Below are 24,974 nucleotides of genomic sequence, written 5' to 3'. Positions count from 1 at the left end.
AAAGATAAATTAACGCCTTAGAAAAGCATGCAGATGTTAGAGATTAATCCTTTGTGACACACTGTAAATTTTAGTCCTAACCAATACTCAAAACAAATTACAGTTGGAGCAACAATTTCAAATTTACCCAGAACAAGAGTTCAAAAAACTTCTAAATGAGAGAATGCTTATTTTTCTAGAAAAAATGACAATAAATCTAGAAAACAATATGGTCCTGTCGTTGTTACATTACCCCCTAAACAATCTAGCATGGGTGCCCAAAGAAGGGATCTACAAACAGAAGTGGTAATGGCAGGATTTGGTGGGGTTTTTATGATACTGAGGATTGAACCCAGGGGTGCTTCCCATTGAGCCATACCCAAGTCATTTTTATTTTGAGACAAGGTCTTGCAAAGTTGCTTAGGGTCTTACTAAATTGCCAAGGCTGGCCTCAAACTTGCAATCCTCCTGCCTTAGCCTCCTGAGTCGCTGGAATTATGGCATGTGCCCCATACCTGGCATAATTTGTTGGCTTCTAAGGTTCTGACAAATGCCATCAATGATTCTAGAAAAACTTATAAAGGAGGCAGGGAGGAGTGGAATTTCTTTACCCTTAATCCTTAGAAATTAAGTCTTTCAATCTAGAAAATTCTGGCACATTTTTCCCCCTCCTCTTTCTGCATGTGTCTTTGTTATCTTCAAAACCCAACTTGAAACTCACTTTTAGGAAAGTGACTATCATGAATGCCTTCTTTTCTCTAACATTCAGCACTATGCTAATTTGCACTTCATGATTTTTAATTCTACAAATATCTAATAAGTGCAAAATATGTTCAAGTTCTGTACGTACTGAACATTAAACATGCAGAAAACATGGTCCTACCCCCTAGGAGCTTAGAGATGTATGAGAGACAGACACACAATATTCTGCAGGATTCTTTTGGGGAACAGGTATTAACCAAATGTTCTGGTATCAAAAGAAAAGCTGTCAGTAACAGCTTTTTGAATAATCTTAAATCTTCTCGTGTGAGAAGGGTTTGCTTATGTAAGGACTGGACCTTCCTCCACAATCATTTTGGATCACCTGATACAATGTCCACAAAGGCATGCAAATATTGTTTAGTGCTACCTTTCTAAATGATGCAAAGCTATGCTTCACCTCAGCCTTATGCAAACAATAGCCCAAGAACCATTTTGCTTCATGTGTGAGAAAAACAATAAAGAAAATTTTAATAAGCAGGAACCTTAGCAGAGTAACTTGTGAACTTATGCATATCTACAGGGGAAAAGTGTCCATAAGCACATTATATTCATCATATCTCCCATTAGCGATGACTGGCTTGGATGGCTCTTCTATACTCTGCTCCTTGAGGAAAACACTAACAGTGCTAAGCACTGCTGTAATTCAAAGCAACAGAGGGAAAGCACAAAGAGAGAATACAATATGTCTAATTGTTCTGATTAGTATAAGAATAAACACAAGGCCCATGGATGAGATAAGCACAGTCAAAAAAGAAAACTGTCAGTGTGGTTGAGAATACTAAGAGCAGCCAAAGAGAAAAGCCGGTACAGGACAAAAACCAGGCACGGGGTTGGGATGCCTGGAGTGGGATAGATTTACAGAAAAACCAATGCAATAGAAGATTTACAGAAAATCTCAGCAATAGAAGCTAATTTAAGAGAAACAGGAATGATTTTGACAGCATAATAAGAAGCAAATGTAACTCCTCTTAAACCAAACAAAGGAACAAGGCTTTTGATGGCAGAGATGAAGAGAGAATTATTCATCTAAGGGCTGTTCTTCCAGAAGTGTAAACTACCAGCAAATTCAATTTATTTCTCAAGGGCCTAAAATATACAGAATAAGACAGGAATCCAGGGTGGAAAGAAAATCATCATGTCCTTGCGGGGGCTCCCAAGATCGGAGCCTCATAGGCAGATGCAGTGAATCAAAATGGCATGGAAACACCACAGGAGTGTCAAGTTAGATTTAAAAAACAAGTGAACCAAGAGAAGCCAGGCAGCCAGGAAGAGAAGGACACCAAGAACAGAGGCAATGAGAAAGTCAAGGGCAGGATCACTGAATGAGAGGGAAGGAAAGTGGGAGGGTGGGAACCCATGTCATTCAAGAACTGGGGTTTAGAGCAAAGGCAGCCCCCAAATGTCTACTGAATAGTGACATGAGGTGTGAGGCAAGATGGCACCCATGAATAAAACAAAGGGAAGAATGGAGGAATGAGTGGCCAATGATTTGTGAGGCCAGAATGTCACCAGGGTGAAAGTGGATACCGCCAAAGCAGTTGTTGAGTGAAAGGGGTCTATGAGGCAGTAGGTGACCCCTGAGGAGAGAGGTAGTGTGGCCAACATACAATTATTTCTTTCCAATCCTGGGATGCTATTAGAATGAAGCAGGAGGTAGAAATGAATTAAAGAGCAGCAGGCAGACGAAAGCTTCTGGAAAAAAAATAATGTCTAGAAATAAGCTCTATTGAAAGCAAAAGAAAACAGACCTGGAGTCTTATCGAGAGTTAAGAGTATGGAAAGAAATTATATTTCTGACAGAGTGTTCACTCTTCCATGATCAAGTCCTCACAATAGCCAAAATGGTTTGTGTATGTCTCATCACCAGGCAGATATTAGAATAAAAGAAAATATTCTTCCTTATAAAATACAAATGCTGTTTTTCCTTTAAAGGAATACATTAACAGAGCCTTAGGTGTGCTATCATCTAACCTCTATGTTCAGCACTATCTTAGGTTATCTACTCTCTTCTAGCTTAAGGGAGGACTCACTATGGCACAAGGTAGCCATTGCTTATTTTGCCTGAACTCAGAGAAGGAAGAATACAAATGTTGGCCATGGGGTACTTAAACCATTGCCAGAGATGAAAATTCTCTGGATCTCACTTTTTTTCATACCCATGAAAATCACTGCAAGGTGTAGAGAAGGACACAACTGCTGATTGTTGCTATTGTCATTACTGGAATTACATGGATTGGCCCCAGAGTCCCTGAGGGATGATGTGGTCAGGAAAGTTTTTTTATTAAGCTCCTATGCATTTGTCATGTGGTCCAGTGCCATCTTTGGGTACTGGTGGGCCATTTCTACTCCTTGCTGCCTTAGGGAAGCCAATTCTAGCCCCTGGCAGCAACTCAAACACTTTGAGAGGGGCTGAGGGGAGGAATGCTAAGGCCTGGGTGTGTCTGAAGGAGGGGGCCATGCCTAGACTTCAACATTGTGCCACAGTCTGTACAATCCTGCCAGCACTGCCCCAGGTAACCTGGCTGAAGCACTTCAGTGCTCGATACAGCTATTGCAATAGGGACCAGCTGAGAGAACTCCTTTACAGATAACCTGTTGGCATGGTGAGGGCCAAATGTGCTAGGAGTCACCAGTGAAGCCTGGTATGTTTACCTCTAAGGTAGACACTTCAAATTTTGAGAAGAGACAAACTTATCACCTGGATAGTAAATTGGCTAAAAGAATGAGCCACAACCCTCATCATGGGCTGTTTTGTCAAGAGTGCAGAGCAATATATTAGATAAGTAACTATCAAACCTGGCTGCACTTTTAAAATCACCTAGGAAGTTTTAAAAATCCCAATGCCTAAGCGAGACCCCACACCAATTAAAATCACAATTGGTGGGGGGCGGGGCGGGGGGGGTGAGAAGTGAAGGAAATCAGTGCTTTTAACAGTCCCTAGGTCATTCCAACGTGCAAGTTATGAATAGGTTCGATTTAGATCAGTGCTGCTCAAACGTTAATGTGCATACTTCTCATTTGGGGATCTTGTAAAAATGCCAATTAGGATTCAATAAGTCTGGAACACGTCTGAGATTCAGCATTTCTAAGAGTTTCCCAAGCAATGACAATACTGCTGCTCTGTGTACCATACTTGGTGTAGCAAAGGTATTAAAAAGGGTAAACTCCTTAGCTGGGCAAGCTGGTGCACACCTGTAATCCCCGCAATTCTAAGGCTGAGGCAGAAAGATGGCAAGTTCAAAGCCAGCCTCAGCAACTTAGCAAGGCCTTAAGAAGTCAATGAGACCCTATTTCAAAATAAAAAAAATAAAAAGGGTTGGGGATGTGGCTCAGTAGTTAAGCACTGCTGGGTTCAATCCCTGGTACCAAAAAGAAAAATAAATAAATAAAAGAAAGCTCCTTGAAAACAAGGATCTTATTCTCATACCTTTATATCCATTTAATAACTTGTACAGTGCCTGGGACATACCAGTTCTGACAAGATGCTGGCTGAATGGATGAGTACATGAATGGCCCAAACTTCCCCCAGACTGTTATTCTACATTTTCCCATATTCAAACAGTAAAAGTGGGGCTGGGATTATGGCTCAGCAGTAGAGCGCTCACCTAGCATGCGCAGGGGGCCCTGGGTTTCATCCTCAGCACCACATAAAAAAAATAAATGAATGGAATAAAGGTATTATGTCCAACTACAACTAAAAAAATAAATATTAAAAAAAGAAACAGTAAAAGTAAGGTCAAGTTGAAAAGGAAAAGGCAAAGTAAGCTTCTTCTATACAGTCAGGGTTACCTGCTGATCTGTACTGAATTTGTTATTTGTTCATAATTGTGATAAAAACTTTAAAAAGTACCCCCAAAAGGACCTATCTTTTTTGAGTCCAAAAGATGGAAATGTCAAGCCCAAACTAAGAAAAGATAAGAATGGGTTCACCACCTAGCCTAAATGAAAGTCAAATGTACTCTGCTCAGTTACTTCTTTGGGTGGTCAGTTGTCCCCACTCTCCTTAGGGCCAATTTCCTAGAAGGACCCAGCACAGCTACCTTTCATGACCTTCCTCGATGACTGAGATATCATTTGAGGAGAAAGTGAGTGTTGAAAAATTTTATCGTGGCTGTTAAGTGAGCTTCAGATTGCCTCAAGGGATCCTCGCACCCCCAGCATCCACCAGCAGTATGGAAAATACTGTTTAATATTTACTAATGAACGCCTTCTGTATGAAGCTGGGGGGGGTGCCATGTTGAGCAAATGCTCCACAGAAGCTGAAGCCCAGGAGCACTCTGCTGTGCTTCTGCTTGTTAACACCTTCCCCAAGAGATGCAATTATGCTGTATGGCTGGGGCTGGCATTGCTGTTTAGAACTTCCATACCCCCATAAGTCAGTTATTAAAGCAGGCTCGTCCACATCATGGTTTATGAGGTAACTGGAAAAAAGAGCTCTGGTTAAGGAGTGTTAAGGAGGGAAGTTCAGGGACACAGTCTTAAAGACAAGTCCATTCAGGAAAATACCACATTCCAAATGGCAACACACAGGGATGACTGAGGCATAGGCAGTGATTCACTCTTGTAATAATAAGAAGTCATGATCCAGGGTTCAACTTCTTATAAAAAATCCTAGCTTCTTATTGGACAACAATTGATATGCTTTTCTATACTGACATCTGATTTATCCATTTGACATATGTTAAATTAAATTATTTATTTATTCTAATTTGTTATACATGATGGCAGAATGCAATTCATTTCATATTACACATATAGAGCACAATTTCTCAAGTCACTGATTATACACAAAGTAGAGTCACACCATTCATGTCTTCATACATGTACTTAGGGTAATGATGTCTAACTCATTCCACCATCATTTCTACCCCCTTGCTCCCTCCCTTCCCCTCCCTCCCCTTTGCTTTATCTAAAGTTCCTCCATTCCTCCCACTGTCCCCATCGCCATTATGAGTCAGCATCCTCATGTCAAAGAAAACATTTGGCTTTTGTTTTTTTGGGATTGGCTTGCTTCACTTAGCATTATATTCTCCAACTTCATCCACTTACCTGCAAATGCCATGATTTTACTCTCTTTTAATCCCGAGTAATATTCCATTGTGTATATACACCACATTTTTTTTTATCCCATTCATCTACTGAAGGGCATCTAGGTTGGTTCCACAATTTAGCTATTGTGAATTGTGCTGCTATGAACACTGATGTAGCTGCATCACTGTAGTAGGCTATTTTTAAGAAAGAAATAAAGAATGTGCATACTTCTCATTTGGGGATCTTGTAAAAATGCCAATTAGGATTCAATAAGTCTGGAACACCTTTGGGTATAAACCCAGGAGTGGGATAACTGGGTCAAATGGTGGTTCAATTACAAGTTTTCTAAGGAATTTCCATACTGCTTTCCATATTGGCTGCACTAATTTACAGTTCCACCAGCAATGTATGAGTGTGCCTTTCTCCCACATCCTTGCCAACACTTATTGTTTGTATTCTTAATAGCTGCCATTCTGATTGGAGTGAGATGAAGTCTTAAGAGTAGTTTTGATTTGCATTTCTCTAATTGCTAGAGATGTTGAACATTTTTTCATATATTTGTTGATTGATTGTATTATCATCTTCTGAGAAGTGTCTGTTCAGTTCCTTAGCCCATTTATTGATTGGGTTATTTATTTTTTGGGGGGGGGCGTTTTTGAGTGCCTTATATATCCTAGAGATTAGGGCTCTATCTGATGTGCTTGTGGTAAAGATTTGCTCCCATTCTGTAGGCTCTCTATTCACCTCACTGATTGATTATTTTGCTAAGAAGAAGCTTTTTAGTTTGAATCCATCCTGCCTGCCTGCCCAGTGCCACCACATCCTGGACTTCCATTTGACATATTATAAAAATAGTTAACAAAAAACTAGGTGGGTAACACATCAAAAGTAAGCACACTTCCTGTTAGCCATGCCAGTTTTTTGGTTTTTTTTTTGTTTTTTCTTGAGACAGTCTCACAATGTTGCCCAGGCTGCCTCAAACTCCTGGACTCAAGCAACCAATCCTCCTGCCTCAGCCTCCCAAATAGCTGGGACTACAGGTATGCACCACTGTGCCCAGCTTGGCTATGCCAATATTAACTGAAGCAAGTATTGATGCCATGTCTTTTACAAGCTACCCATATCATACGTCACATTTTCCTGCTTCTTCTTTGATCTAGTCATGTGTGATTACACGCTCTCAACACCTGGCTACCTTGTTCAGAGACTGGATTTTGTTGTCTTTCTTGTGAGGGTATTGAGTTTTGTTACTATGGAAAAGTTGCTTTCAGATAAGATTGACTTAGGGGCTGGGGTTGTGGCTCAGTGGTATTGCATTCATCTGGAATGTGTGAGGCACTGGGTTCGTTCCTCAGCATCACATAAAAATAAATAGAACAAAATAAAGGTATTGTTTCCATCTACAACTAAAAAAATGTTTTTTTTGTTTTTTTTTAAAAGATTGACCTAACAAGGCTTGTTTTTTTAGTCTTTGTTAGGGTGGGTCTAAGGTAGCACTATATCTATGGTTGACTTTTCTGGGTTCTCAATTGGATGCCTGGAGTGTTCAGCATTCCTCATTTTTCTACTCTGCTTGACCAGAACTCCAGCACCCCCCATCACTGATGAACTCTGGGATATCCACTCAGCTTCTGAAACTCTTTTTCGGCATAACTCATTCCCCTCTACAGTTTCCTGCCTGCAAACTCAAGCCACCCCAGCAGCCTAAATTACAATTTGTTCCCTCTATCCCATAAATCTGCTGCTCTTTGTTTGGGCTCCACTGCCCCTACAATTTGCAAAGTTCCCCCCAGGCAAAAAGCCAGAGTTGATGTAAAACTCATTTTTATGCTTCCCCTCTCTCCAGCACCACATTTTGGTACTATATATTGTCCAGTGCTAGAAACAGATGCTTCCTATACTTTGTTGAATTTTAGAGTTGTCTCTGGCAGGAGAGTTAAGGCTAAAACTCATTACTCTACCATAGCTTCAACCAGAAATCATATACTCCTTTGAAGATTGTTTCTTTAATTAGAGTGAATTTATTTTATTTTAGATAAGAGAACTTTAAGCTCTATCTTTTTTTGTTTGTTTTAATATTTTTTTAGTTGTTGATAGACCTTTATTTTATTTATTTATTTTTATGTGGTCCTGAGGATTGAACCCAGTGCCTCACACATGCTAGGCAAGCACTTTACCACTGAGCCACAAGCCCAGCCCTAAGCTCTATCTTTAAAAGTCTAAGCTATTTCAAGGTCTAATTGACAAAAAAAAAAAAAAAAAAAGAAGAAAGAGAGAAATGATATCTGAAATAAAGGTACACAACTTAAAAAAAAAACCCTGTATGTACCTTTAAGTTGTGGGTGAACCTCTATTTTTATTTATATATTTTTATGTGGTACTAAGGATCCAATGCAGTGCCTTACACACGCTAGGCAAGCGCTGTACCACTGAGCCACAACCCTAGCACCAAGGGTTTTTAATTTTCATGTAGTTTCTATTGTTAGCATATGTACTTCTCTCTAATAAGAAAATTAAAGCATTCCCTAACATAAAGTAGAGCCATTGTTAAGCATCTTTATATGGGAAGATAAATACATGCCACCCAATCTTTTTCAGAAAATGGCACACATAAAATATTTTATTAATTCTTATAATTTTATTAATAATAATTCATTCTACTAGAGGCCAAGAATATTTGGAGGTCATCATCCTTGATGGAATTCTAACCACCTAAGGCCCTTTCCATCTACTCTGGGACACTGAGGAGGTCACTTTTCTAACTCTATAATCTGCTGATAACACATGGGTTAAGAAATACTACAGGAGAAAAAAAAAACTTTTGAGTGCAGATGTCACTAAGAAATGAGAAAAAAAGCTTAAACCAAACCTCAGTCTTCATACAAAAAAATAGAACTATCATAGGCACTGAGAATCAGAGACCAGAATCAGGAAAGGTGTGGTGGGTAGGGTGGAAGGTGGGGGGTGCACACAATAGAGGACAACCAAGGACAGAAACCTCAAAGGCCTCTATGCTCACAGTCAGTTTCCCTCTTAGAAAAAGATGTTTCTGTCTGGAGCCTCTTCAGAGACTAGAACTCATGTTGGCCCAACTCCAGGGTCACCATTCATATTGGGTATCTCCTGGAGTTGTGGGGCATGGCTGTATAGTTTGTACATGACAAATATATATAAATTGCTTCTTGATTTTATTTGTGGTATACATGATCTTAAGTCTTCTCAGAAAAAGGATATACTTTAACTTTTTTTCTAATAGCAGAATGAAAGACTTTCTGCTTCCATAAATCCACTTCAAAAGTCAGTAAGTAGTATTTCTTTTCCCTGTAGTAATGAGAAAAGGAAATACTTATATAGACAGGGGCCTTTCAGTGTCCTTGTAACCTGGCTTAAAGCACAAGAAACATTAACTGTATCTGAAGACATGTAAATCATACACAGAATATAAATCATTAATAAGATAGCACTTTTACATTTTTTTTCTGCTCATTCAAACATAATCAAATATTTGAACTTATATTTCAAAATGTTTTCATAGAAACTCCCTATTTTCTCCTTGCTAGGTCTTTTACAGTGAGATGACCACTCCATGCTAAAGCTTAAAAGCTATTTCTGATGGCGCCTTTGGCTTATCCATAGCACATGGCTAAATGTACAGTTTACTTCTCAAGGACATGCGTCCTGTAGCTGAGTTTTCATTTTCATTTTATATTTAGGGAACTATGTGGGCTCTGCATCCAAATACATACTTTTCTTCTATTAAAAGGAGAGCAGGGATGACAGAACATCAATTTGCTTCATTGATAAAGATAGTGGCATTCAAAGAGCATCTTTCATTATGTTTTCAGATATTTTTCCTTAGCTCCTGCACCACCTCTAAGAGATATAAATAGGGCAGTGAAGAAGGGGGAGGAGGTGGTAATCTTCATTTCACAGATAAAGGCTAGGAACACTTAAGAGGTGAAGGGCACAGTCATACTCATTTTGAAGGTCAAGCATAATGAGATAGGGCTGGGTTGTAGCTCAGTGGTAGAACATTTGCCTAGCACATGTGAGACACTGGGTTGGATCCTTAGCACCACATAAAATAAACAAAATAAAGGTACTGTGTGCATCTATAATTTAAAAAATATATTTTAAAAAAAGAATATCATAGACAGCTGCAGGAGCTATTAGTAAATTTCTACCTTCTACTTCCATTCTTCACCAGGATAAACCTATATTCTTTTAAGAAATTTCTCCATTAGGAAAACATTTCTTGGCCTAAAATTTTGTTTGGGGCCTTTTTATCTATACCTAGCCAATTTTGCTTCTAGGCCAGGGAAGTGAGTGAAAAATATACTTCTCAGGCCAAATCCAGGCCCTCAGGCTGCTCAGCTGAGTCCCAGTCAGACCAGTGGAGTATGGCTACATCTGTCCATGGCTCTGGGGAACAAGAGTCACAGGGGCAAGGAAAGTTTCCAATATAGAAGATCCATGGCCTTATATTATAAAAGATATTTTTGGAAAGTCTCAGAATAAAAACAAGGACCTTGAAATTCATGCAATTATTTACCAGGTGATTACTAATTAAATATTGGGGCTCAGATGGGCTTGTAGGAGAACAGGGTGGGCAACAACATTCTCTGAATAGTGTTTTTGTAGAGCAAAAGTTTTGAATTTTGTTCAAGTCCAAATTGACAGTTATTTTTTATGGATTGTGCTTTTAGTATCATGTCTAACAACTCTTTTCTTCTTTGTTTTCATAAGTAACTTTTCATGTTTTGTGTTTTCACATACATCTATGGTATGGTATGTTGAGTTAATCTTTGCATAATGTGTTAGATTTAGATTGGAGTTCACGTTTTGCCTATGTACGTCCAATTATACCAGTACCATTTCTTGAAAAGATCATCTTTTTTCTCTTAAATGATCTTTGCGCGTGCGCACACACACACACACACACATACACACACACACACACACACACACACACACACACACACACACACATATATATATATATATTTTTTTTTTTTTTAAGGGGAATTGAACTCAGGAGGTGCTCTACCACTGAGCCACATCCCCAGCCCTTTTTACTTTTTATTTTGAGACAGGGTCTCACTAAGTTGCCCAGGCTGACCTGGAACTTGTGATCCTCCTGCCTCAACCACCTGAATTACTGGGATTACAGGTGACCATGCCCAGCATGCCTTTGCACTTTTGCTGAAAATTAACCAGCTGGATTTTTATGGTCTATTTCCAGATATTTCATTTCAGGGGTCAGCAAACTACAACCTAAGGGCCAAAAGCTAAGAATAAGTTTTGCATTTTAAAATATTTTTTAAAAAAAAGTCAAAAGAAGGATAATATTTCAATGAATAGGAAAATTTCATGATATTCAAATTTAAGCATCCAGGACTGCGATTGTGGCTCAGTGGTAGAGCACTTGCCTAGCATGTGTGAGGCACTGGGTTCGATCCTCAGAGCCAAATAAAAATAAATAAAGGTATTGTGTCCATCTGCAATTTAAAAATTAAGCATCCATAAATAAAGTTTCATTGAAATTCAACCATGTCCATTAATTTACCTCTATGGCCATTTTCCCTCTACAACAGTAGAGTAGTAATTCTGACCAAGACTGAATGGTCCACAAACCCTAAAATGCCTTCTGACCCTTTATAGAAGATGTTTGCCAAGCCCAGTTTTAGGATATGAGGATCCTTATAAGCATCCATGCAGAACCTCAGGGCTCTCTCAATGCCACTATAAAAAAAAATACTGAAAGGACAGAAGCTTTAAATAGAACCTCTGAAAGCCCTGAGGAAGGCAGAAAAGGAATGCATTTAATAGCCGGCTACCCTTTCCAACTAGGACTAAAATAAAAAGCCTTAAGTAAAGCTATTCTTGAAAGGATGGATCTTGCCGCACTATACAGTTAACTATGAAATGAAGAAATTTTAAGACTAAATGGTTTAAATGGCTTTTTTTCTTGAATATCTCTGTGAGTCACAAACTAAGAAAAAAATGTTTGTAATATAAAGAATGACAGGTTAAGGACATGAATATGGGATATTTTTATAAAAATCAATTGGAAAATGATGCATTAATTTTTCAAATTTGGTTCTTTCTAAAATGCAGAATTAGCAGAGATTAAATCATATTAGCAGAGACTGAAAAGGAGGAAAATATTCAGGTATGAGAATGGTTGGGAAACACATTCTCATATGCTCCTGTGGGGAGACTAAACTGGCACAGTCTTTCAGAACATCATTTAAATGCCCTCAAAATGCAGTGATGCAGTAGCACATTTGGCAATTTTATCTTCAGGAAATAATAACAACTAACATTCATATAGCACTTTTTATGAGCCAGGTTTTCTAAGTGCTTTACCTACTGTCTTAGTCTGTTTTGTGATGCTATAATAGAATATCCAAGACTGAGTAATTTATAAAACACAGATTTGTTTCTTATAGTTCTGGAGGCTTCCAAGGTCAAGAGGCCTGTATCTGCATCATTCCATGGTGGAAGGTGGAAAGGCAAGAAAGCATGCATAAAAGAAAGGGGAAAGGGGCCAAACTTACGCTTTCAGGATTGCCAGAACATACTCTGGCAATAATGTACCCATTCCCATGATAATACTGGTAACCCATTTATGAGAGCAGAACCCTCTTGACCTAATTACCTCTTAAAGGTCCCACATCCCAACACTGTTGCACTGGAAATTAAGTTTCCCACATATGAACTTTGACGGACACATTCAATCCATAATACCTGCTTTAATTCATTTAATCTTTACAACACCCGGAGATAGGTGTTATTATTACCCCATTTCACAGATGTGGAAACTGAGGCACAGAACGATGGGCAACCTGACCAAGGTTACACAGTTCATAGACAATAACAGAAATAATTATGGGCATCAAGACTTATATGGGCAAGGTGATGATTGTGTGAAAAATGGCCTAAAATAGAGAAAAATGAAATAGGTAAATATAAAAAAGATCATAGTATTCCCTCCATACATTAGGACACTAAGGACTTGTTAGTATGTTGCCAAAAATAATCATGATATATTCTGGACAATAAGGGTGAATAATATGATCTTATTTTTACTTTAAACTGTAGTTATGTGCATGTATAGGCAAAGTCTGAAAGAATATCTGCTAAAATATTAAGGTATGAGAAGGTAGTAAGGTCATGGGTAATTTAGAATTTTCATTGTATTTATCTTTTTTTTTGTTTTAATTTTTTTCCAAGAGTAAGTATTTTAAAATTTTAATACATTACTGAAAAGCATATTCCATGCCACTTTTGATCTCAGAAAACATGTTTTAATAAAATATGTATGGGAATGTAAAGAGCTTTGAGATACTTAATAAGACAGGGGCCATACAACTATAACAAATGACTTGTATCCTAAGAAAAGTTAAAATAAATAATGAAAAAGAATTTCAGGGAAAGTACTGACATTAATTTAAGGACAGTTCAATACACTAAGAAAAAATATTAAGTCACCAGGCATTTTTTTTCTTCTTCTTATAATAACTTATCATAGCAGTAATAATGATTCAACTTTGATGATTCTAAAGCACTTTCAGCCACACATCTCAGTTAAACCTCACAAGACCTGTCTTAGGATAATACAAATAGAAAGGTTGGAAATAGAAAACAAAAAAAGGGGGAGTTTCTCCAATTCCTTAAGATACCTGCAGAATTTTCTGTGTGTTGTGGTGGGCGGGGAGGTATGCTTCAAGATGCTGTCATCAGGATTACTGATGCCCTGCTACTTAAGCATAGCACTCTGGAGTAATAAGACAATTAAGACTGAACAAATATAGAACAGCCCCTTTAGACAGTGTCATGTAATTTGTGGAGACACATGAACCTAGGAATTTGCATCAAATGCAAACTCATCTGTCCATGATACAAAGGAAAATTCTGTAATAATGAGCATCAAAATTTTGGAATGGCACTGTTTTGACTATCTACTGTTAAAGTAAAAAGAAATTTCTTCCCATCTCAGGCCCTATATTTACCATCTTCATCTAATTCAAAATCGTGTGTTTGTGAAAGTAAACAAGCTTGGTGAAGAAGAGTTCTAATCAAATGCACTCAGGATGTCATGTTTTTCTTTCCTACCACAGTATCTTGGCTGCTTTTAAGAGGAAGACAAACCAGCAGCCAACTGTAATCCCTTGGGCTTCTAATCCCTTGAGGAGGAGCTATATTGTGACTTCTCGATTGAATAAGGACATATGCAGTCTAACAAGACAGGCCATACTGCAGGAAACACATTCTATGACATAAATGACTCATTTGCTGAACACTGACATTTTTCAAATGTGTACAAACTGAGATGATCCCAGACCTGTGCTTAACTTTTTTCATTCACTCATAAAACATGTCCTTCTAATGGGTCTGTCAGCATGTCATCACATTCAGGGTGACACCTGCTAATTTACTCCTCACCCTTGAAACCACATTTAATCCTAGCATTTTAGCTCTGCTAAAAGCTTCAGCAGTTCAGAGAGAAGGGGTCAAGGCCAGCAATCTAACTAGCCAATTGGCTTTCTTATACCAAGCTAAAGATCTTTCTTGAGATGCCCAAATCACTTCTCTTGGTGGAGGCAACCTTACTTCCTGGGGAGTGGGAAGCAAGGAAGTCTGAAATATTTTTCCCATAAATGTTTCAATGAATTGATGAGAAAGAGGCAGGAAGGGGAAATAAACACGAGAACAAACAAACAAACAAACAAACAAAAACATATAGTCATAGGACTTAGGAAGTAGCTCAGGACTCTTGCCTTTCTTTTTTGTCATAGTAACAGCAAGCAGAAACCTAAGTGATACCTGGGCCTTGAAGAAAAGAAGAAAGTAAAACACACTAGATATGGGAAGAATGTGGAAAACAGCCATGAGAGAGGGGGGCTTCAGGCACAAACAGAACTGCACTTAGTCCTGGGCTGGGCTTGTCATTTCCTTTTCATTGGGTATCATTTCATTTCTGGGCAGGTGACCATGGAATCAGAAAGTCATGGATGATGTAGAAAGCATTATAAACGTGCAGAAACAGAGGCACTGGGGACTGAATTAGAAGAAGATATATTCCATGCTTTTATAATTATGTCAAAATGGATTCTACTCTCACATATAACTAAAAAAAAATAAAATAAAAAGGAGAAGAAGCATGACATTCAAAATGCAAGACTCAAACCAATGGATGGGGGTAATGGCATGCTAATGTTGTTCTACAAGTAATAATGATAATGTCACTAATTTAGAAAGGAAACTCCACCAACAGTTGCCCTGGATATCCAGCAACAACAGGCAAGTCTCAAAGAGTGGATAACAGTCACCTCTGGGAGTGACTGAGCCCCATCTACTACAAATATCCAATGTCCTGCTCAGCTCTCAAGTCCCACAAGCACTCAAACAAGGAGTCAGGAGACCTCTGCCCTGGCTCTGCCACAGACTTGCTGGGAGTCCTTTGAGAGAGCTGCTTCCGTGCTCTGGCTCTCTTGTTGCTCCTTTGTGATCTGGAGACAACGTTCATGGTCCCATGTGACCCCCCAGCACTGTTGTGAGGAAAAGGCAAGATGCTAAGCTCCTGAGATACTTGTGAAGAGAAAATGATGATGCCAAAGGACCTGGGCTGTGTTGACAGCACCCAGAATCCTACACTGGGAAGATCTAGTTAGTATTCAGCTAAATACTTTCAGCCATTATCTGGGAAAGGAGGGAGGAAAACATGTTGAGGTAGAGATGAAAGAAGCTGGGTGAGTTTTACCATTCAGTTCTACTCTGCCCCCACAGCAGAGTAACTAACTCCAAATATTTGGAACTGGGAAAAGACAAACCTCTCAGTTTGCAGTTTTTGTTTCACCACTGCATTCCAAGCATCCAGCATAAACTCCTAGCACACCATAAACCGCTTTTAGCAAATCAGTGAATGAATGAATGCAGAAACATTGAGAGGGGAAGAAAACAGGGTACAAATTAAAATTGCTGCCAATAATCCCCAGTGTAGAACAGGTCCAATCCCCAGTGTAGGTCCAAAGAAAAATGACTATTAGAGGTGTTGCTAACTATCTTTAGTAAGTCTCTGGGTCCCACTCCTTCCTTAGGGTGTATCTATTGTTTCCCTTTCATGAACATTGGTGGTAGATTATGTCATCTCAATCCCCTTCCTTCCATTTCCATCACTCCATGATTTTAGTCAATACTATAATCTTTCTAAGCATGGATCCTGATGTTATCAAACAAGCGTGTAACAAGGAAGACATAAGGGTAGTGCATATTTTTAAGAGTCAAAGACACAGCTAACCAAGGAAGATAATTTTATAAGCAAGACCTAAAGATTTTTGTTTACAAAGGGGCCAATAGGAATTCCTTCCTCCTGGTTAGAAAGGACCATAAACAAAGGTCCAATGCTCTGAGGCTGGGAGGCTGTTGACCAAGAGAAGGTATACTGCCTCTCCACATCTGGGCTCATTCTGTCCCAAGTGGCAAGGGTCCCATTCAGTACAGCCTCTAAGGGCTGACAGTCTCAGAGCTAAGCCTTGACCTGGCTCCCACCAAGCAGCCCTGAGTCCTCCTCCAGGGATCTTCTCTATTTTGAAACCAGACTCAGAGGCTTCTGAACTTTCCCAAACATCCTCTGAGCACAAATCAGGAAGGCAGGGATGGGGGCGGCAGGAATACAGACGCAAGAGCTATTTTTGAGTGACTGGAAATAAAAGCTAAACACAGGTGTGTTCCGCACAAGTGGAAATGTTCCCAAATCCACAAGAATTCTTTATAAATAAACTAAAAAACAAATCATTCAGCTCTCCACATCTCAGTTTTCAGGGACACACACAAATAGTTTAGGTCTTTGCACATTATTTCAGGAACCATAGAGGGCTTATAGACTCCCACTAAAGGTGTCTGACTCATTTTCTAGAAAGCCACAAGAACTGACAATCTAGGGCTAAATATGAGGGCAACTCCAGCTCTGTGACTCCTGCCACAGCATGGAAAAGCAGGACAAAGGGAAACCCACCCCAACTGACTACAAAAGGCAGTATCAGCAGAATTCAAGGCCAATGGAGAATCTCACAGCAAATGCAATTGAATTTAGAGAACAGCAATTCAGGTCTTTTACCTCAAAACTCAAACGTACAACACATACGCATATCAAAATGCACATTAAGCCGGGCACGCTGGTGTATGACTGTAACACCAGTTACTTGGGAGGCTGAGGCAGGAGGATCACAAGTCGCAGGACAGCCTCAGAAATTTAGTGAGACCCTGTCTTAAAATAAAAAATAAAATGGTCTGGAGATGTAGCCCAGTGGCAGAGCACCCCTGGGTTGAATCCTGAGTAGCCCAAAAATGCGTATTAAACAAAGCAGGGTGAATGTATTTATAATAGTATATAATCATCTAAATTAACTTCTGGGTGACTCCTGAATTTAGAGGAAGAAGTAAGTATATTCTAGAATGTCGCCAGGGTTATAGGCTCAGACTCCATTTTTACAGCTTTCAGCAAGCTAAATATTTAGGGCATGTTTTCCTTCCAAATTCTTGCTAAAATTGTACCCACTGTGAATTCTTAATTATTTTAAGTGGATTTCTTCTCTCTCTCTCTCTCCCCCCTCCCTCTACCATTTTTACCTACTTAATGTCATAGTACTCCAGCCCTAGCAGCTAAGCCCAGACACAAGAGCCCTTGATTCCCATCTCTGAAGTCCAAGAAATAGCAGTTGAAGTTGAATTAACAATTCTTAGGCTTATGGGTACCACTGGCAGAATACTTCCTGCAAGAGGTGTTTTGAACATAGTGTCTTAGTAATTCCCTACAGCAGCCCTGTGAAGTCAGCTCTGTGGCCTTTACACTATGGCTGAGGACACTGAGGCTCAGAGGGGTTAAGTTTCAAGCCCCAAAACACACAGCCAGGAACTATGGAGCTGAGATTCAAATCCTGGTTTCTCTGAGCTGGTAGCCTACATGACTTGTATCTTAACATGCCGTTTCCGACAAACTAGAATGCTAGGTCAAGGATGGCAGGAATTTTATGGGAATAAAAATAAAACCTGCACCAGTACAGGACGCAAGAGACCCGATTTCCCAGAAGATCATATAAAATAATAATAAAAACATAATGTTAGAACACTAGGAATTTTTGTTAAATAAGCTCAAAATGGGCTCAAGTACATGAGTGAAGACTGGCTGTTATTAGCTCTCAAAGAGACAGTTCAGCAGGTAGGCAGAGGACAGCCCAGGAAGCAGGAACACACATGCTTTTTAGGATCAGATTTCTGAGGACACAAGAGCAGGATGGGGACACAGGAGGTTCCTGCAGAACAGTCACAAGGACCAAGGCCAGAAAGGGACTGTGGCAGAATGCCTGAGGAAAGGAGTGTCAGCAATCATTGTCTTGATTTTTCCAAAAAGGAAAGAGAAACTACCCAAGATTGGTTGGTGCACAGAGGTCATGTGAGCACAGCATTGTTACAGGATGACAAGAAGAAGGGGCTGAAGTGCTACTGATGAGGCAGATAGAGCATGAATGGAGTTGGAAAAAGCATCCTTTACCACCCTAGGGCTTTCCTCTGGACCAGGCACAGAGAAGGAGGCTGGACCACTGCTTATTGGGCCTACAGGCCTGGGCTGTGTCTACATGGACAGGAAGGGGCAGGGATACCGGTAAACAGCTTGGGGGAGGGGGCAGTGTATAACCAGGGGACCAAGTGTCAAAACAATACATGCACTCTAGGACCAGTGTGTAAGTCAGGTTGAGGGACTAAGTGTACACAGGAGATGACAGCAGCACATTTTGCAAATGTAGTATCAAACTCCTTCTGAATACATTAAATAAAATCAATGAAAGCAGAGAAATGGGATGCAACAACCCTCTGGATACTCTTGAAAGTAGCCTGCTACTCTGGCCTATTCATGTTTCCCTACTGGGTGACTTAGACTGGTAGATGTTCCCCGCAAGGTCTTCGGAAAAATCTGATTCCTTTTATCAGACTAGATCTTTATTTTTTAAATATTTATTTTTTGTTGTTGTAGTTGGACACAATACCTTTATTTTATTATGTGGTGCTGAGGATCGAACCCAGGGCCTCACATGTGCTAGGCAAGCGCTCTACCGCTGAGCCACAACCCCAGCCCTCAGACTGGATCTTAAACTATGAGGTTAAGGACAAAATCATCAAGATGAATATGTTCTTGTTGGGTGTGGTGATGCATACCTGTAATCCCAATAGCTCTGGAGGCTGAGGCATGAGGATCACAAGTTTAAATCCAGCCTTAGCCACTTTGAGAGGCCCTAACCAACTTAGTGAGACCCTCTCTCTAAATAAACTACAAAAAAGGGCTAGGAATGTTGCTCAATGGTTAAGTGCCCTAGGTTCAATCCCTGGTACAAAAAAAAAAAAGAAGATGAATATGTTCTCATCATGACATGGACTCAAATGGCAAGGAAGGACTGGGTTATGATGTGTTAAGATACAAATCAACATGTTCAGGTAAGAGATTAACCATGGTGTTTTTTTCTTTTCTCAAACCCTATTAAATTTTATGGGCACAACAGATTTAAAATTAAAAAGAAGAATAAAAAAGAGCAGACTGGGTTGGGCATGGTGGCACATGTCTGTAATCCCAGCAGTTTGGAAGGCTGAGACAGGAGGATTTTGAGTTCATAGCCAGACTCAGCACTTAGTGAGGCCCTGTCTCTAAATAAAGTATAAAAAAGAGCTGGGATGTAGCTTAGTGGATAAGCACCTCTGGGTTCAATCCCCAGTACCAAGAAAAAAATGGGGGGGGGGCTATCCCCTCCTCTAAAAACAAAACAAAAATAGGGCAATGAGCCCCACCTGCCTTCAAAAAATGGCATCTATTTAATTCTCTGGTTGCTTTATCATTATGGGGGGTGGGGGAACACTCCATCCCTTTCCCTGTATTACTAAAATCAATTATTGGTGCTAATTATTAAAGCATTTGTATTATGCTTCATGCCTGTTTAACAACTTCCTTATCCTGTTTGTTTGGTTACAGGTCTGATTAAAAACAGGAATGCACAATGCATAAGAGAGCAGCCCAAAGGAGGCCAGCAGAAGGATGAGGGGAGGGGTGGTTAAAAAAAAAAGGAAGAACTGTTCCTGCTTCACTTGCAGAAAGGAACTAACAGCAAGGCAAGCATCTTCCCCTCCTCTCATTTCCTCCTGCCACATTCAACACCCACAGAACTATACTGAAATAACTTAAGGGTAGAATATTTCACAGGTAAAAAGATGGACGAGTTTTTAGGTAATCTGCAAAATGGAATAATTTTGCTATTCCAGATAGGTGTCTGCAAAGCTCCACTTTGATACTGAGTCCTTGAAAGGACCAGCTCTTCCCCTAAAATACATCTGACCTTTGGCAAGCTACTTAACCTCTGGGATCCTCGATTCCCTCGCATTTTTGGAATAGGCTCTTCAAACACAATCTCCAAAGCTATTTCCTAGAAGTAGCTGACCTTAATCATAAAGGCAAATCCCACTGACCATCATAAAACTCTGTACATCAGAGAAAAGACCAAAGAGTTCTAGGAATCACTTGAATAATATGACTCAACTAGTGACTTAGTGAGGAGTGCTGTATGAATGCAGAAATGGTATGTGGTCAAGACCCGGCAAACCGCATGGCTTCACTCGGATTTTATAGCTCTCCTGGTGTTTACAGGGCTCTGGCTGTAATGATAATAAAATTGTCCAACCTTCTTAGTCCAAACAAGACAAGCAAAATTCTCTCAGGCACTTTACCTGTCTTTAATCTGTAAAGCAAACATTCTTTAAGGGTTTTCTGCCTGTGAGGCATGACCAGTCTTTTTAAAGCCCCTCTTGGGTCCTTCATGACGCAGAGCTTTGCAGCCCAGCTGCTGTAGAGGGCAAAACCTATAGCCAAGCAGGCTGCTTCCTGAGCTATTCCTTCTGGGACAGACTTTTTCTACAGGGCCGTGCAAATCTACAACTGGTCCTAAGGCAAACAGAAACCCATTCTATTCTCAAGTTCATTCATTCACCTAGACTTAATCTGATCAAAGGAAAAAATACAAATTCTTTCTCCCAAGGTCAGGATCATGAAAACTAGGAGCTTCAAAGGCTAAAGCAAAACTTTGTATTATTCCATGGACACACCAAAACACTCCACAGTTTAGAAGGCAAGAGAGAACCTTCATTTACCTTATTGATGAGAGTTACTATATCTCCTTCTTTGATTGTCAATTCATCGTCATTCTGTGCCTCATATGGAAATATTACTTTGCAGTAATCTTTGCCTGTAAGAAGAAAAGAAAACACAACCTTTAAGGTGTTTTATCTAATGAGCTGCCCCAGGAGAAGGCGCTCTCTGTCACATTAACATCAGAGAAAGGCACACTTAATAGGTAGGCTACTACAACTGCATAAAGCTAGCGCCACCCTAAGAAAATTCCCGAAGAGTGTTCATTGTAGGCTTCATATTTATTCTCTGCATTCTTCCCCTCACAGATTGTGAACTGCCACTGGCTACTTTGCAGGAAAGAAAGCAAAAAGTCATTCTTGGTTTCAGGAAAACAGATGTGTACCATTTTTTAAACTCTTTAGGTGCATGCATAAGCACACATCTACAGAGAGCAAAAAGCTTACATGTTGTCCTATTGCCTTCTTTCACACATTACAAAATCAGAAAAAGGATATTTATATATTATATAAAGCCAACATGGTACATAGAACAATGAAAAATTACATCATTATGGTATGTCTTAAGAGATAAATGTTGATATATTTGTATGTGTATGTGTGTCAACCACAACAGCCAATGAATGCTGACAGAATATTCTTTATGCATATATGTGTGGGAAGGGATGAACCTGTTCCAATACATCCCATGGTCTCTATGTGGGAACCTGCTTATTCACTGATGGGACTGTTGATTAGCCAGGAAACACATAATCCTCAAAGAGGGAAAAATACTAAGGCCACTCAAAATCAATTCAAGTATGTCCTGAATTATATGCTTTTGGAAATTTGTCTGACATCATATTATACCTGAAAGCACTGGTAAAGACAATGAAAACATGTGTAGGGGATTTGAGAAGTGAAGACTTAGAAAACTCAGCTTTTATGACTTAGGACAAGAGTTAGAAAGAAAAATTCAAGAACTAGTATCTACTAGAACAGGCATTTATTATTCTTGACCAGAGTCAATAAGTCTAATGGCTTTGAATATCCTTAGATATTTCCCAAGGCTTAGGCCAGTTCCTGCAGATAGATAATAACCTAAAGCTATATACATAAGTATCAATTATACTGTCCCTTTTATACTTTATGTCACTGAAATGCAGTTCTTTATTTTGGTGAACATCTCATCAATCAAAGATAATGATACATAAAATAAATGCAATTTAAAATCCATAATACAGACACACTGTGGTCTATGGTTGAGTTATGACAAAGAGGGAGAGGAAAAAGGAAGGGAAAGGAGAGACAGAGGGCGAGGGGAAGAGAGAGGAAAAGGAAAGGGAGAAGGAGAAGGGATCACTTAGTTCTTTGCAGATGTCTTTGTTTTCTGTGCAGTGGCTTAAAGATATCAGTCATATTCCCTATCCTCATGTTGAACCCTGGACTTACGATGGCTTTTGCTCATTAACCTGTATTGAGGGACACTAATTCTAAATCCCATCACGACCATTTTCCTAAACCCACATAGTTACAAATGTTCCATCTCTTTTTGATTAGGAGTAGCAAAAGCTTCCCTTATCTGAATTGGTCAAATGTTCTTTTCCTATTGACTGTGCTTGTGAAATATGACTACCTGACCTCAAAACTTAAAACAACACAAACACATACAGTATTACCAAAGAACTGCCCTGCAGGGTCCTTGCTTTAACAGTAATTCTTTGGATGGAAATCAGGGGACATCTCACAAAGAATTATCAGATGCCCATGGACAACAAAGAAAGAAGGGACAGGTCATACTTTATTCCTTTCAGTCAAAAAAGTTAGCAGCCCACTTCCTGGTTCACAGAAGCCTAATTCATTCAGGCATTATATTCTGGAATGGAGAAGCCTTCCACAGCTCTAGGGAAGAGTAAAATCTGTCCAGGCAAGTAATTTTAACCTCACTTGCCTTTCTTGGTGATTGATCTAGGGTTAGACATGTGATCTACTTACAGCCAATGAAATGTGAGAGATACTCTGCTTGGGGTGGGGCGATTAGATTTTGTTTCCTGGTTAAAAGAGGGAAAAAAGACTTGGAAATAGCTGCCTCTGCCTTTTTGCTTTAAACATTGTTTTATCTTTGTTGGAAGGCAGGGCAATGTTTGCTCTGTTGCAATCATGCTTCAATTGTGAGAAGAAAGCCAAGAATTTGACACTGAGCTCTGACACTGCTGAGATGTCTTTCAAATGCACCAGCTTCAGGGGACCTGTCTCTGGATCTCTTGTTAGAGGACTTAATAAACTGATTGTTGCTGGGTTGTGGCTCAGCGGTAGAGTGCTCACCTAGCACATGCCTAGCACATGCGAGGTGCTGGGTTCGATCCTCAGCACCACATAAAAATAAGTAAATAAAATAAAGGTATTGTGTCCAACTACAACTAACAAAAAATAAATAAACTGATTGTTTACCACAACTTTGGGGTTGGGTAGGTATTCACTATTCAAAGCAGAAGGCACCCTGACATGAAGAAACTCCATAGAAGAGGAGAGAAATTTCCAGTTCACACTTTCAAAATACTTGGCATTATATTATATATAAGGCTCTTCCTATGTATCTCTGTCATCCTTTTCCTATGTTTTGGTGCCTATGAGGATCGATAAATGGCTGTGGAATTGACTGGTAGTAACAGTGGGAAAATACTGCCAAGTGCTAACATGCTTTTAAAATGTTTCACAGGGCCACTTTGCTTTATGCTTACAGTTTCCCTATAAGCTAAGAAGGGTAGGTGTCTCCTGCTTTACTGAAAAACAGTTTTAATGAAGGACAATTTAAATGCCATAAAATGCATCCATTTTAACTACACAGTTTGGTGTGTTTTGAAATATTTATGCAGTTGTGTGACCATCACCATATTGTAGTTTGGAACACTTCTACCCCACAGCTATGTTGTTTTGTGTGAGAGGCATTAGACAGAGAATTATCTAGAAAGTTTCATTTTTAGATAAAAGGAGGAGATAGTACTGCTAGTGGCTACTACCTACTACCTACTACCACTCTCCATGAAGCAAGTTGCTGCTGCATGTCTTGCCCCTCTTTGCATCCCTAGAACCCCACAGAACTCTCATTTCTTGATTCTCAAATGATTCCTATAAAGTATTTCTGAGGGGCAGAAAGTAGGAGAAGAGGATTCTGGGCCAGGAATTAGGACACTCAGGACTGGGTTCCATCCCCATGGACCTTCTGGAGCACATGACCCATGCAGTCATACATTGTCCTCAGGTATAAAATCAGGGATCAGCCACAGAGGGACAAGAGGAGGGTTTGGTCAATTTTAGCAGAACACTTTTAGCACATTAAATCTCCCTCCAGACCTCAAATATTAAACAACTAATAAAGAGCTGCTCTGATTAGTTCTTTATAGCTGAACCATAAAGAAGAATGAAATTATGTTACACGCAAGAAAACAGATGGAACTTGAGAACATTATGTTAAGTGAAATAAGTTAATCTCAGAAAGTCAAGGGTTGTATGTTTTCTCTTACATTTGAAAGCTAGAGAGGAAAAAGGAAAAGAAAGGTGGTGGGGGAAATCTCATGAAAACCCAAGGGAGAGCAATAGAATAGAGGAAAGGGACCAGAGGGAGGGAAAAAGGAAAGGAAAGGAGAAGTACTGGGGAATAATATTGGTCAAATCATATTGTTATCTTGTGTACATGAATGAAAATGTAACAACAAATCCCACCATTATGTACAACTATAATATACCAATAAAAATATGGGAAAAAAGAGAGTAGGACTGTACCATCTCCCACTCAGGTCCCCCAAAGCATGTCAATGATGCTCTGGGGGCTCCAACAAGCACACTGGGCAATAACTAAGTTCCTCATACAAGTTATCAAAAATAAATGTAAACATGAAAGTTTATTAACTCCAATATTGTGATTGTAGTTTCATAATATATGTTTCCTGTTTCAATTCAAATATTTACTGAACCACCGCCAAGAAGATACTGTGAGCTCTTGAGCCTGTGATATATGAGTAAGCCCTGCCACT

The 24,974-nt window shown here is 39.5% G+C and overlaps 1 protein-coding gene across 1 annotated transcript in view; it reads right to left on the bottom strand.

Moving 5' to 3' along the window:
* Positions 1-24,974, bottom strand: part of LOC144372815 (SH3 domain-containing kinase-binding protein 1-like) — a gene marked incomplete at its 3' end in the record, with an annotated part of 150,745 nt that overhangs the window by 37,840 nt on the left and 87,931 nt on the right. The window contains exon 4 of the mRNA XM_078036057.1: positions 20,965-21,059. Coding sequence (XP_077892183.1) covers positions 20,965-21,059 — 95 coding nt within the window. The remainder of the gene's footprint in view (positions 1-20,964; positions 21,060-24,974) is intronic.

Source organism: Ictidomys tridecemlineatus, unplaced genomic scaffold, assembly GCF_052094955.1.
Source record: "Ictidomys tridecemlineatus isolate mIctTri1 unplaced genomic scaffold, mIctTri1.hap1 Scaffold_165, whole genome shotgun sequence".
NCBI lineage: Eukaryota > Metazoa > Chordata > Mammalia > Rodentia > Sciuridae > Ictidomys > Ictidomys tridecemlineatus.
The sequence above is the reverse complement of the archived record's forward strand: the minus strand, read 5'-3'. Positions and strand labels throughout refer to the sequence as shown.